At 44.2% G+C, this 13,199-nt stretch overlaps 5 protein-coding genes across 5 annotated transcripts; 2 read left to right on the forward strand and 3 right to left on the reverse strand.

Annotated features, from left to right (window-relative positions):
- Nucleotides 1–1,119: 1,119 nt before the first annotated feature.
- LOC141806201 (histone H3) lies at nt 1,120–1,530 on the reverse strand. The gene has a single exon (XM_074691532.1). The coding sequence runs from the start codon at nt 1,528–1,530 to the stop codon at nt 1,120–1,122; it is 411 nt and encodes a 136-aa protein (XP_074547633.1).
- Nucleotides 1,531–1,882: 352 nt separating this feature from the next.
- Nucleotides 1,883–2,296, forward strand: LOC141806500 (histone H2A). The gene has a single exon (XM_074692068.1). It carries the CDS (start codon nt 1,894–1,896, stop codon nt 2,275–2,277), a length of 384 nt encoding a protein of 127 aa, XP_074548169.1. The 5' UTR covers nt 1,883–1,893; the 3' UTR covers nt 2,278–2,296.
- A 182-nt stretch (nt 2,297–2,478) lies between these two features.
- Nucleotides 2,479–5,249, forward strand: LOC141806623 (histone H2B 1/2-like). The gene is made up of 2 exons (XM_074692239.1): nt 2,479–2,488; nt 4,876–5,249. The coding sequence occupies exon 2, from the start codon at nt 4,881–4,883 to the stop codon at nt 5,247–5,249; it is 369 nt and encodes a 122-aa protein (XP_074548340.1). The 5' UTR covers nt 2,479–2,488; nt 4,876–4,880.
- Nucleotides 5,250–6,116: 867 nt separating this feature from the next.
- On the reverse strand, nt 6,117–7,239 carry LOC141806066 (histone H1-like). Its single transcript, XM_074691295.1, has one exon. The coding sequence runs from the start codon at nt 7,194–7,196 to the stop codon at nt 6,582–6,584; it is 615 nt and encodes a 204-aa protein (XP_074547396.1). The 5' UTR covers nt 7,197–7,239; the 3' UTR covers nt 6,117–6,581.
- Nucleotides 7,240–9,897: 2,658 nt separating this feature from the next.
- LOC141806764 (histone H4) lies at nt 9,898–10,228 on the reverse strand. Its single transcript, XM_074692437.1, has one exon. It carries the CDS (start codon nt 10,215–10,217, stop codon nt 9,906–9,908), a length of 312 nt encoding a protein of 103 aa, XP_074548538.1. The 5' UTR covers nt 10,218–10,228; the 3' UTR covers nt 9,898–9,905.
- Nucleotides 10,229–13,199: the final 2,971 nt, after the last annotated feature.

Consider the following 13,199-nt stretch of genomic DNA (forward strand, 5'->3'; position numbering starts at 1 on the left):
AGTGGCCTAACTGTGTGAGCATATGAAGAAAAATAAACTTGAAGAGAAGCAAAGAGAGAAACACAAACATCATGAAGCTGATGGAGCTGTGACTGGACAGGAATTCCTCCTTCAACAAACTGAAGCATCATTAGTCGATGGTTCGACTGAGTCCTGAGTTAAAAACCCATCTGAGTGAAAAGCCTTCAGTCAGGTAAGTGAGCTTGAAAACAGGAGTTGGGACAATTGAAGATGATCACATGAGATGTGAGGAACAACTCCTCCAGCCACCACAGGGTTAGTCTATGTATCACAATCTTAACTTTATCTCTCTCTCTTTGTTGTATCGGCCACAGTCGTCACCCAGCGCAGGCCCTCTCCTCCGTGGAGGGGGTAGGAATCCTGGCATGGGTAGCTACCTTGGCACAACACCGGCCCAACCGTTCATATGAAAAGCAGCACAGATCACAGCTCCTGAGCAAACTGTCCCTGGAAGGGAGCTGCAGCTCAGCATGCAGAGGGGGATTGGAGACGGATGTCCAGTTTTTTGAAATAAACATTTCCTGGAGCAGGTTTAAGTGACCTTTTTCTACACTAATGTAGCTTAACCTGCTTCCATGCACAGAGAAAGCTTGTGTGATGATGATCCTGAAGTCATTCAGCTACCTGAGTTAGCCTGGAGGAACAGGGCTCTGGTCCACGTGTATTTGGTAGCCCAGTACGGGAGAAGCAATGGAGAACTTCTTCTAAGTTAGCAAACACTCTTGGGTCTAAAAGATATGTTATTAACTCAGTGTAGAGCTCATGCAGACCCTCAGTGATAGCTGCTGTTAGTTTGTTTGACAGGGGACTGCTGAGTCCAACCGTGACTTGACCATCGTAAGTCCCATCCACTGAGATAGATTGGTGAGTGACAGATAAAATTAATTCATGATGTGCTGCGTGAGGGGACCATAAATTGATTTAACAAATATTTTGTGAATTGATTAAATGAGTGATTCATGGGAGAAAGATGCATTGCATTTTGTATGTCTTATTGAGACTTCCGTTTGATTGATATTTTCAGCGGGATTGGGCTCTTTTGTTGGTGTGGTGGCTCTTAAAAGAGCCTTTGTGTTGTTGTTCAGAGGTGCAGACAGTCTAAGCTCTCTCTCCACGGATGCGGCGGGCCAGCTGGATGTCTTTGGGCATGATGGTGACTCTCTTGGCGTGGATGGCGCACAGGTTGGTGTCCTCGAACAGCCCCACCAGGTAAGCCTCGCTGGCCTCCTGCAGAGCCATGACAGCAGAGCTCTGGAAGCGCAGGTCGGTCTTGAAGTCCTGAGCGATTTCTCGGACCAGGCGCTGGAAGGGCAGCTTGCGGATGAGCAGCTCGGTGGATTTCTGGTAGCGGCGGATCTCCCGGAGAGCCACGGTCCCGGGCCTGTATCGGTGAGGCTTCTTGACGCCGCCGGTGGCCGGGGCGCTCTTCCGGGCAGCCTTGGTGGCCAGCTGCTTCCTGGGAGCTTTGCCTCCGGTGGATTTACGAGCGGTCTGCTTGGTTCTTGCCATACTGTCTTCTTTCTCTGACTTGGAGAAATATATGAAGCAGAGCGGAGCCTTGCTGCTCTTAAAGCGGAGGAGCGGCTGTGAAACGGTGACGCTGCTTGAGAGCTCCGGCTGCTGATTGGTGAGAGGCCGCTCCTGGAGCTCAGCCCCGCAGAGGAGGGGGACAGAGCCCCCGCATCAAGCTCCGCTGCTCATTGGAGAGCGTGCTGGAGCGGAGCTGAGCTCGGGCCGCCCCCTGCTGCTCTGCTCCAAGCCTCTTTACGGGTTGGTGCACCGGGGAAAAGCGCGCGCTCCCAGCCTATATCAGGGGACTGTGAGCCGGAGGGCGCATCATTTCTCTGAATCCCGACTCACGAAAGATTAACCATGAGTGGAAGAGGCAAAACCGGCGGCAAAGCCAGAGCTAAGGCAAAGACCCGTTCATCCCGTGCCGGGCTCCAGTTCCCCGTGGGTCGTGTCCACAGACTGCTGCGTAAGGGAAACTATGCTCAGCGTGTTGGAGCCGGTGCCCCCGTCTACCTGGCGGCTGTGCTGGAGTACCTGACCGCTGAGATCCTGGAGTTGGCCGGAAACGCCGCTCGTGACAACAAGAAGACCCGTATCATCCCCCGTCACCTGCAGCTGGCTGTGCGCAACGACGAGGAGCTCAACAAGCTGCTGGGCGGAGTGACCATCGCTCAGGGCGGCGTGCTGCCCAACATCCAGGCTGTCCTGCTGCCCAAGAAGACCGAGAAGGCTGCCAAGAAGTAAAGTCTCATACCTGACTGCTAACAACACAAAGGCTCTTTTAAGAGCCACCCACCTCCACCAGAGAGACAATTTCCTACCCAGAGTACCAGAGAGTCAGGGCTTCACTGAAGAATGCAGTCAGACAATCTCATAATTAATCCATTGAATTTAATAGACCTACACTGATCTGCGGCTGATTTGGTTTCATACATTAGAAATGTATCCACTTTTAGTTGTGACTGCTGGCATCAACTGTTGTCTCATCATGCATGGTCCTCACAGGAGGACAGCAGGCTTTCCCTTCTTCTGCTCATTGCTCACTGTGGTCATGATGCCACTGAGGGCCAGTTCAGAGCACTGTGATTTTGTAATGATAAGCTAATATCAGATCAGATGTGCATAAGGAGATGTGTTGAGTCAAAAGTGTATCAGGGAATTAGTTGTCTTTAGTAAACATGCTCCTAATAACAAACATACAAATTTCAAAGGTTCCCACTAAATTCCATTGTAAATTCATTTAGGTTGTTTTTGACCCATGGACAAAATCTATGCAGCTCATAGAAATAAGTAAGGGAAAAAAATGATGATTGGTGCCAGGCAAAAAAGATAGAATATATATACTAAATACATGGCATAGCAAATAAAAACAAAAACATTCACTTCAAAGAAATAGCACAGAAGCACTCGGGTCATTTTGGACTCATGTTGTGCAATAAAAGGGAAGTGGTTCAAAGAGTATTTTTATTGAAAAAGTTATTACAGAAAAACTAAAAGAAGTAAGAATCATATTCAAAAATTAATGAATAAATTAATAAAAATAAATAAAAACTTCACTGAGAAATTCCTCAAACCCTGAATGATAAAAAAATAGGTAATTGCTAAGATATTGCACATAAAAGTACAGTTCATTCACTTTGGACCCCGAGGTGCATCAAAGGGCTACTTAAAGACTAAATAGTAAACAAATAATCTTATAATGATGCATTTTACTGGTGAAGTCATCCCTGTGCTTCTTCAGGTCACAAAATAAACAGAGAGCAGGTTTTCTTCAGGTGAAAGTTTTTTTAAGCAGGTTAAAAACACAGACAAAGCTCTGTTACTGTTGTTAATGTTTGGGTTATTACAGTGCACATGTTCAGACACACAAACAGCTGTTAGAGCTGACTGACAGATGATCCAGAGGTGATCAGCTGACGCCATCATCACTAAAAGAAGTTGCTTCATATGACCTTTTTTTAACACTGAGGTTTTTTTTGGGGTGATTCTTAATGCTGTATGTTTTGGAGTTTGAAGTACCGTGAAACTTTCAAAAACTGGATATTCTGAGACATGATTTTCTTTTACACCGACTCTAGGAACACAGAACCCAAGGAGAACATCAACCTGTGGTTATCTAAAGGTCAGAACCAAATCAGGACGTTCCTCTTGTTTACACTGAAACCTAACAAAGCCTGATGTTCCCTAAACATTAAGGAACCTTAAAGTTTTTGTTTGATCTGAGAACAATGAGTAACTGTAGTGCCACAGTGTAATAATCCTGAGTGTGGCTTTGGAAACTAGAGGATGGATAAACATTTTCTTCTTCATCATCATCCATCTGAAAATGATTATCTACACATTACCATGGATGCTTCCAGAGTTTGAACCAATGTTGCTTTTAGTTTTTATGTTATTTCTATATAGCTTTAATATTCAATTTGAAATGCACTCTGTCATATGAAACTACAATATGAAAACTTTTAATATTTGTTGTAAGCAGTGTCCCTTAAACACTGTGTCATACTGTTGCAGAAAATCCACTAAAGACAGGCTTTAATATAAAGTTCTCCCCAGGGGGAAAACTGCTAAAAAAAAACCAGATAATCAGTTTTATAACAGAACACATCTGATTTAGGATTAAAAACCAACTGCTTAATCAATTCGAAGTTTTTCAACATTGAAACCGAAAGAAAGTAAGACAAAATAATAGGTGCTAGAAATATGAAGTTTTTTTTTTAAATACAAAGTCTGATTTTGATGCTGAAAAATAAAGCAGTGTTAGAAATTCACATTCAAACTCTGATGACACAGAAATAATTCCATAATTTCGGATGTTTGAGTGCTTGTGTTTTTCAGAATGTGTGCTCAACGCTGGGGAAAAGTAAACCCTGGTTATTTGTAAGAATTTGGAGCTGTATGTTGGAGTGATAAATCTCAAATAAATCAGATCAGATAATAATCTGACAAACTGCACAAAGCTTTTATCACAGGAGGAAAATGATCTCCAAAGCCTTCTGTGCTTTCTAAAAGTCTGCTGCAGCTGCTGAAAACTTGCTTTTCCTTTTTTCAAACTCTTCTTATCATTCTCTGTCCTGCTTTTACTCAGAATCAGGACACGAAGACAAATCACTTTGTCAGGACGCACAAAGAAAATTGGCGCACGGCGCACGGATGGAGCGGGAACCGCGCAAGAATTTGAGACAAAGCCGAAACCTCCCCACCCCCCCTCAGTTCGGACCACAGTCCAAACCCCAGTCCGAGCCAATCCTGCATGAGCTGCAGCACGGCTTTATCTGCATGGAGGAGCCTTTAAAAAAGCGTCCCCCGCTCGGACTCCTCACAGTCTGAGTGATCGACCAGCAAACATGCCTGAGACAGTGAAAGCGCCCAAGAAGGGCTCCAAGAAAGCCGTGTCTAAAGCCACCAAGAGCGGCAAGAAGAGGAGGAGGACCAGGAAGGAGAGCTACGCCATCTACGTCTACAAGGTCCTGAAGCAGGTCCACCCTGATACCGGGATCTCGTCCAAAGCTATGGGCATCATGAACTCGTTCGTCAGCGACATCTTCGAGCGCATCGCCGGTGAGGCCTCTCGTCTGGCTCACTACAACAAGCGCTCCACCATCACGTCGCGGGAGATCCAGACCGCCGTCCGCCTGCTGCTGCCCGGTGAGCTGGCCAAGCACGCCGTGTCCGAGGGCACCAAGGCCGTGACCAAGTACACCAGCTCCAAGTAAACAGCTCTGCTGACAACACAAACCAACGGCTCTTTTAAGAGCCACCCACTCACCTCTAAAGAGATCCTTTCACCATTAACATTAAGAAGTATGAGTCAAATGTTCGTACATGTACCCATAGTATTGATCGAGTGACGATGCTTTTAATTTCCCACGACCTCTTATGAGTAAACGCTCAGTGAGTTCATCCAGATTTGCGTGGATTTGGCGCCTACATCCGGGTTTGTATCAGTTATGACAACCACCCGTTATGGTGATATTCCATGAATCCCACGTCAGCATAGCACAGTTTGCTCCTCAGGGCTGAACTCTGCTCTATTACACCTTCAATGAGGATCTAATCCGAGCAGCGTGCTCAATGCCAAGCTGAGTTAACTATTGTCACATATATCTGATGTAGATCAGTCTTCACTGCTCACATTGCTTAGTCATTCCTGAAAACATCAAAGTTCAAATAAAGGTGTAGAACAGATGTGGTCTTTTTCTGCATGAACCAGATTAATCCCTCTAATTTTAATTTTATTCAAATGATCAGCCCGTCATCAAGCTCTGCTCCAGCCTGATAACGAGCCATTCATCTGAATCAGGTGTGCTGGAGTAGGGTAACATCTAAAACATGCAGGGCAGGGGGGCCCAGGACCGGATTTGAGAAACACTGCACTAAATAATCACTGTTTTTTTCTTTTTTTTTTACATTTACACTATCCTACCTGATAATGGATTCATCAAGTTGATAGTTTATAAATAAATAAATAATAAGGAAAATGATAATCGATGTTGACATTCATTTTTATTATTAATTAATACTGAATCCAAGCCCAAACATCCACTCAGCCCACACACAGAAATCAAATGTTAGGAAAGGAGCTGGATTGGGCGGGAAAAGCGCGGACATGGCAACCTTGCTGAGTTGTAATAAAATCATGATTGTGATTCACATAGCCCCTGGAAAATGATCTCAGTCATGACCTAGTTCAGATTAATACTTGTTGCTTCTGTGTTCTAAAGTAATCAGTGGACGCTGACACCAAGGGTCTGATGATGACATTTCCAGTATCAGTTACTCTCTATCTGCAGTACGATCTCTTTGGACATTATCGCTTATTTACAATCCACACCCATGGAGACTCACTTCTTCAACAGACTAATGCAAAAAACAAAGAAACAAAGAAACAAACAAACAAAAAGGGTTAGGGTTGGGAGCTGCATTGAGCGAGAAAAAAGCTGACATGGCAACCTGTGCTGAGCAGGAAATTGTCATTTAGTGTGAGAGGTGTGTGGCTCTTAAAAGAGCCGTTTTGATTCTTAATTAGATGCTAAGATGATAACAGCTCACTTCTTCTTGGCTGCTGTCTTCTTGGCTTTGGGCTTGGCCACCTTCTTAGCGGGGGCTTTCTTGGCTGCAGGGGCCTTCTTCACGGCCTTCTTGGGGCTCTTAGCGGGCTTGGTCTTCTTGGGACTCTTAGCGGCCTTCTTGGGGCTCTTTGTTGCAGCTTTCTTGGCCGCTGCGGGTTTCTTGGCCTTCTTCGGGGTCGCTGCCTTCTTAGCGGCCTTGGGCTTCTTGGCCGCTGCTGCTTTCTTGGCTGTAGGCTTCTTGGCTTTAGGAACGGCTTTCTTTACGGGCTTCTTGACCTTCTTCTCTGCCACCTTCTTGTTCATCTTGAAGGATCCGGAGGCCCCGGTTCCCTTGGTCTGGACCAGAGTTCCCTTTGCCACAAGGCTCTTGACAGCGGTCTTGACGCGGGCCTTGTTCTTGTCCACATCGTATCCTCCGGCGGCTAGAGCCTTCTTGAGAGCAGCCAGCGACACGCCGCTCCGCTCCTTGGAGGCAGCCACGGCTTTGAGGATGAGCTCGCCCACGCTGGGGCCGCTCTTGGCCGGCTTGCTGCTCTTCTTCTTGGCCGCTTTGGCCGGAGCAGCGGCGGGAGCTGGAGCTACTTCTGCCATAGTTTACTCAGTTAAGTGAACGCAACAGGAGACGTGAGGAGGATTCTCTGGGTGTAGAGTTGATAAATCCTGAGCGGGAGGCTGTCCTTAAAGCACACATGAGAACCGTAGAGACTCAAGCAAGCAGCAGCTCGTCCACTCAGTCTGAAAGTCGGACAACTTGTGTTTTCTCTTTCCCTAAAAATGCTCCAAACTAAGTGTTCTTTAAGAGATCGAGGCTGATTGTAAAAGTAGGAGATACTGGAGCTTTTCCTCTTCACACTGAACTCATGTTTGTCTCTCAGGTTGTTGAGCTTTTGTTCAGGGAGACTCCAAACATCACAGATTGATCATGGTGATAGCAGCTGCTCATCGACTTGTCCTTCTCTTTTCTTTCATAAATCCATGTAAAACGCATCAATACACTAAAACACCTTTCCTTTCTGTTGTTTACAAGTTTATGTAGACACACCAAAGTAGAAAAGTCATCTACTGGTCGTGGTTTGTTTAGAATATGGTGTTTTTGAGGAAGCAGCAAACACACTGATGTAGGCTGAGGAGTGAACAGTTTCTCACTGTGATTGAAGGTGACTCTTTGGACACTCAGTGTTAGAAATAATTGGTTTTAAATGTATAATGTGTGTTCGTGTGCACTAATTTAACTGGACCTTTGTTTAAGCAGAACATCATGGACAAAATAAGTGACATTTTGAATTATTTTTTTTTTCTTAAACTCTAAACTGGTCCAGAAATGTTCTCACAAATTTTGGGACACATTTGTTCCATATTTTAAGCATTCAATAAGAGAAGTCATCAACTTAATGATTTGTTTTTATTTCACCCCACAATTATCTCTTTAAGTACTTGAACAACACTATTATCAATTTCATATTTTTAGTCTTTATAACAACTTTGTTTCAGTGGTTTTCAGGTATCCCTGTCTGAATTTCTTTCACTTGTGGATCAAACAAATAAAAGACCTGAAACAGAAAACAGTTCCTTTTGTCCAGATCTCAGCTTTAAAAATGTTTATATTAAAAATGGGAAATATTTATATATATCCCACTTTTTTCCACAAATAAAGGTGAGTAAAATTACAGGCCACAAGCTTTTTTATACACATACTTTGTTATTTCATTTGTCCGATCATCGTAGGTTGTTGACCTAGTTGCTTGCATGCATTAGGATCGACAGCTTTTTTAATTTAAAAAAAAAAGGAAAAAGAAAAAAAGTGAAAAAAGAAGAAAAGTGAAAGAACTCCCCACTAACAATGATCTGACAAACAAAAAACTAAAATCAAAATCAACCCGTAATTAAACTGCCCTTTATGTGATCTATGTTAACAAATGGGACATTAAAAAAACAAAGTTTCATCTATTTGTTTTTATAAAAAAAACAAAAAAACAAAACAGTATTTTGTATCTCAATTCAAAACCAAATATCAAAAGAATACACAGATTTCTTAGCAGCATTATTTTGTCACAACACTTGTTTAAGCTTGAAGTTTGCTGCCTCACTACGACCAAACTTGTTTTTTCTTTCAGGTCATGGGGAACATTAAGAGCCATGTGGTTTCAGGAATTTTCTACTATTATGCAGCAGGTTTCTTGTGAGTGCTTGTCTCTTTAGGTAGAGGCCTGATGGTGTAAATATATCCGTCCTGAATTCAGACTTTTTCATCTGACACCTTTGTGAATGATCTATAGATAACAATAAAGCAGAAAAGTCCTCAGGCTTTTATTCGAGAAGAGCTAAACTGCTATCCATGAACAACAATACACATGCTGCAAGACGATTGAAGCAGCTTTTGTAGCAGGTACAAAGGTAAAATATGGCCCCAAGACAAATAATAAAAAAAACAATAAGTGTTAAACATAAGTTTAGAAATATATATTTTTTAAACATCTATGAAGCTTTTCAGTAAATATATTAATAGAACATGTACACCAAGGACTAATTACTGACCCTGGTGTTGTGTCGCGCTAAGAAGATGCAGCTCTCACAGCAGCTTTCTCCAGAACAGCTGACTCCCAGTGTGTGAGAGCTGGACCCACACTTTCTTCCTTTGGTTGCTCAGCTCTTACTCAGTCACTCAGCCTTGCTCATGGCAGTTTTGTTTTTATTGAGGCATGACAGCAGTGCTTGTGAGGATACAGTATTGTACCCAGACGAGTAGCAGAGAAGGGGACACTATCAGGAGTCTTGTCCCCACCTGTGAGGACAGCATGTAATGTTGCCAAACGCAAATCAAAGAGACACCTGCAAACAAGCACCTGAACCAGCAGGTGTCTATTTCTGTGCTGAGTGTGAAGAGATTTAAAATTTCCACAGAAGCACCAATTGCAGCACAAATGTCCTAAATGAGGAAAGTAGAGGGCTTCTTCTAAAAACACTGAATGAAACAGGGTTAATCAAATCACCAGTCATATCTACCAGGATATGCTAAACCATGAGGCTCCAAAACGTACCAGATTAGGAGCAGCTTGGGAGCTGTGAGAGCCCGCTCTTCTTTGAGAGCTCAACAACATAATATTTCAAATAGGGCAGAACTGTCCCTTGCTATAAACATCCCCTCTGCTACCGTCACAGTAGCCTACCTATCTACACAAACCCTCGTCGAACTATCACAGGCGATGCTTTGTAATTGGGAAAAATCTGCTCTTCACAGAACAAAGTGTGTGGCCCTGAAAAGGACCTTTGAGTTTTTACAGCAGCGTGGGGTCGATGGTTTTAACCTCCGAATCCGTACAGAGTGCGTCCCTGTCTCTTCAGAGCGTAAACCACGTCCATGGCGGTCACGGTCTTTCTCTTGGCGTGCTCGGTGTAGGTGACGGCGTCACGGATCACGTTCTCCAGGAAGACCTTGAGCACCCCGCGGGTCTCCTCGTAGATCAGACCGGAGATCCGCTTGACTCCGCCACGGCGAGCCAGACGGCGGATAGCGGGCTTGGTGATGCCCTGGATGTTATCACGGAGGACTTTACGGTGACGCTTAGCGCCTCCTTTACCGAGTCCTTTTCCTCCCTTTCCTCTTCCACTCATTTTCAATAGTCAGATGTACCGGACGATGTGGAGCTGATAGATAGATAGATACGTGGTCCTGGGAAGACAGCTCAGGGCTTTGTTGCCCTTTTCTGTCCATTTTTTTGAGGGGGAGGGCAGAGGAAAGGGAGGCAGAGGACTCAAAAGGATAATGGCATAAAACAGCAACAATGATTTGCAGACATGAGGACCAAGGCACCAAAACACAATTGTTTTATAATCAATGTTTTAAAAATCATGGAGAGAAAAGAAAAGTTGACAGGTGTCTCTGTACAACTAGTGATTCTTTGATTCTTTTTCTTTATTTTCATTATTATTATCATTATTTTAAATATTTGTTTTGTCAGTTTCCTAGTGTTTTTGGAATGTTTTAATCTATTTTATTGTTTTTTTGTTTGTTTTTTGTTTTTTCTTTTAAATTGATAAATAATTAAATAGGTATCTTAAAGGAAAAATCACTGAAAAATTAATAAAAACAAATAAATTGAAAATAAACTAAAGTAGAAAACTTGAGGGGAAACGAGATCAATTTGTCAAGTTGTGTGTGTGTGTGTGTGTGTGTGTGTGTGTGTGTGTGTGTGTTGTGCGTATGTGCGTGTGTGTGCGTATGTGTGTGTGTGTGTGTGTGTGTGTGTGTGTGTGTGTGTGTGTGTGTGTGTATGTTCGGTGTGCGTGTGCGTGCGTGTGTGTGTGTGTGTGTGTGTATGTGTTCGGTGTGCGTGTGCGTGTGCGTGTAGTGGAGCATCAGGCAGCATCTGTGGCTCATGGTGGGTCTGGTGGCTGAGGGTCTCGGACAAGTTGCAGGATGTATGACAGAGGGGTGTTCTCGGTGTGACGGGCTTCCTTGACAGTTTTCCTCAGGGCGGGGTTATTTATGGCAGATGATAGAAACTTGCAGGCTATTGTTTGGTGACGTTGTTTAATTGTTTTAATGCCCGATATGGAGTGGACATAATGGTTGTTGATGTATGATGGAAGTCTGTGGGCCAGTTTGAGTGCTTTATTTTGGATTAATTGCAGGCGGTGGAGTTGGTGATTGGAGATGGTGATCCAAGCAGGAATGGAGTATTCGAATAACGGTCTGATGTATGATAGGTAGACTTTGATGACTGTGGAGGGTGATGCGCCATGCTTTCCGCAGAGGGCTTTAAGGTGGTTGAGTCGGTTGTTGCCTTTTTGTTCCAGGTTACTGATATGTTTGGTCCATTTCATGTTGCTTTGGAATGTGACTCCAAGAAAAGTTGCCTCCTGGCTGAGGTTTATTGTCTGGGTATTGAGTGTGAGGTTGATGTGGGTAGTCTGAAAGCGAGGGTTTCTGGTGAAGATGACAGCCTGTGTTTTTATGGGGTTGAGTGAGATTCTCCAGAGGTTAGTCCATTCTTGTACTTCGGTGATGCAGTGTTGTAATTTGGAAGCTGCGAGCTGTGGGGATTTTGAGGTGGTCCAGTAACAGAGGTCATCAGCAAACTGTGAGACTTTGGCTATGGTGGGTGGAGGGTAATAGATGTCGGAGATGTAGATGAGGAAGAGAAGGGGACTGAGGACGGAACCTTGAGGAACGCCAGCTTGTGGTGTGAAGGGGGTTGAAATGGAGGTGGAGATTTTGACCTTTATTTGCCTGTTATTGAGGAAGCTTGAAATGATGGATTGAGTGGGTTTGGGGAGTTTGAGGTTATTGTCGAGTAGTCTGTAAATAAGTCCATTATGCCATACCTTATCAAATGCTTTTTCAATGTCAAAGAATATTGCCAGGGTTATTTGTTTTTTGTTGAGATTGCGGTAGATGTCCTCTGATAAACGGAGAATGTTGTCTGTAGTAGTTCTGTTTTTCCTGAATCCAGCTTGATGTAGAGCAATGAGTCCGATAGAGTCTATGTGGCTGGAGAGACGTGAAGTGAGGATGCGTTCGAACAGTTTGCCTAAATGGCTAAGGAGGCTGATGGGGCGGTAGCTGTTGGGGTTATGGGGATCTTTTCCTGTTTTATGAATCATAGTAATGACTGCTGATTTCCAAGGTGAAGGGAAATGTCCGGTGGCAAGGCAGGTGGTGAAGAGTTGTCCAAGGTGCTGAAGGAAGGGAACTGGGGCTTCTTTAATCATTATAGTGTGGATGTTGTCTTCTCCGGGGGCTTTATTTCTCATTTTCTTGATGTGTTGTTGTATTTCTTTGGTTGTGACTGGGTTTGTGAGAGGGTGAGGTTCTGTTGTGGGGTGGATTATTTGGGTTTGTCTGCTGTTGTGCTTTGTTATTTCTGTGTCGACGTGGTTTTTCCAGTTGTCATCAAAGTTTGGGTGGTCTGGGCAGGTGTGAATGGATTCCAGATGGTTTCTGAAAAGTGACGCTTTGTCTTTATTGTCGGTGATGATGATTCCTGCTGATTTGAGGGGGGGTGTATTGTTGTTGTTTTCGGTATTGCCATTCAGAGATTTGATTTTTTGCCAGACTGTCCGGGGGTTTGTGTCTTGGTCCAGACGACGGTAGAAAGTGTTCCAGATTTTTTGACGGTGGATACTGAGTTGTGATTTAATGGTTGTTTGGAGGCGGTTTATTTCTGTTTTGGTTTGAGGTGATCGTGTTCGGATGTATTCCGAAATCATGCAGAAATGGCTGGGCAGCCGAGCTTGGTTTCAATTGCTTAACAAAAATGATAAACAATGAGCGATCGAATGATATGAGACACAATATATGTCCACAATATATATGCACAACAATGGCTAGGACTAGGCAGACGAACTGTGGACTAGGTTGATCAGAGATGTGCAACTATGCGGAGCAAACAAAGCTGCGCTGCTTTTAAAGCAGAGGAGCGGCTGTGGAAACGGTGACGCTGTTTGAGAGCTCTGGCTGGGGATTGGTGAGAGGCCGCTCCTGGAGCTCAGCCCCGCAGCTCGAGGAGAGGAGGGGGACAGAGCCCCCGCATCAAGCTCCGCTGCTCATTAGAGAGCGTGCTGGAGCGGAGCTGAGCTCGGGCCGCCCTCCGC

Source organism: Halichoeres trimaculatus, unplaced genomic scaffold, assembly GCF_033239565.1.
Source record: "Halichoeres trimaculatus isolate MK-OKI-2021-1 unplaced genomic scaffold, fHalTri1.1 fHalTri1_scaffold_2, whole genome shotgun sequence".
Lineage (NCBI taxonomy): Eukaryota > Metazoa > Chordata > Actinopteri > Labriformes > Labridae > Halichoeres > Halichoeres trimaculatus.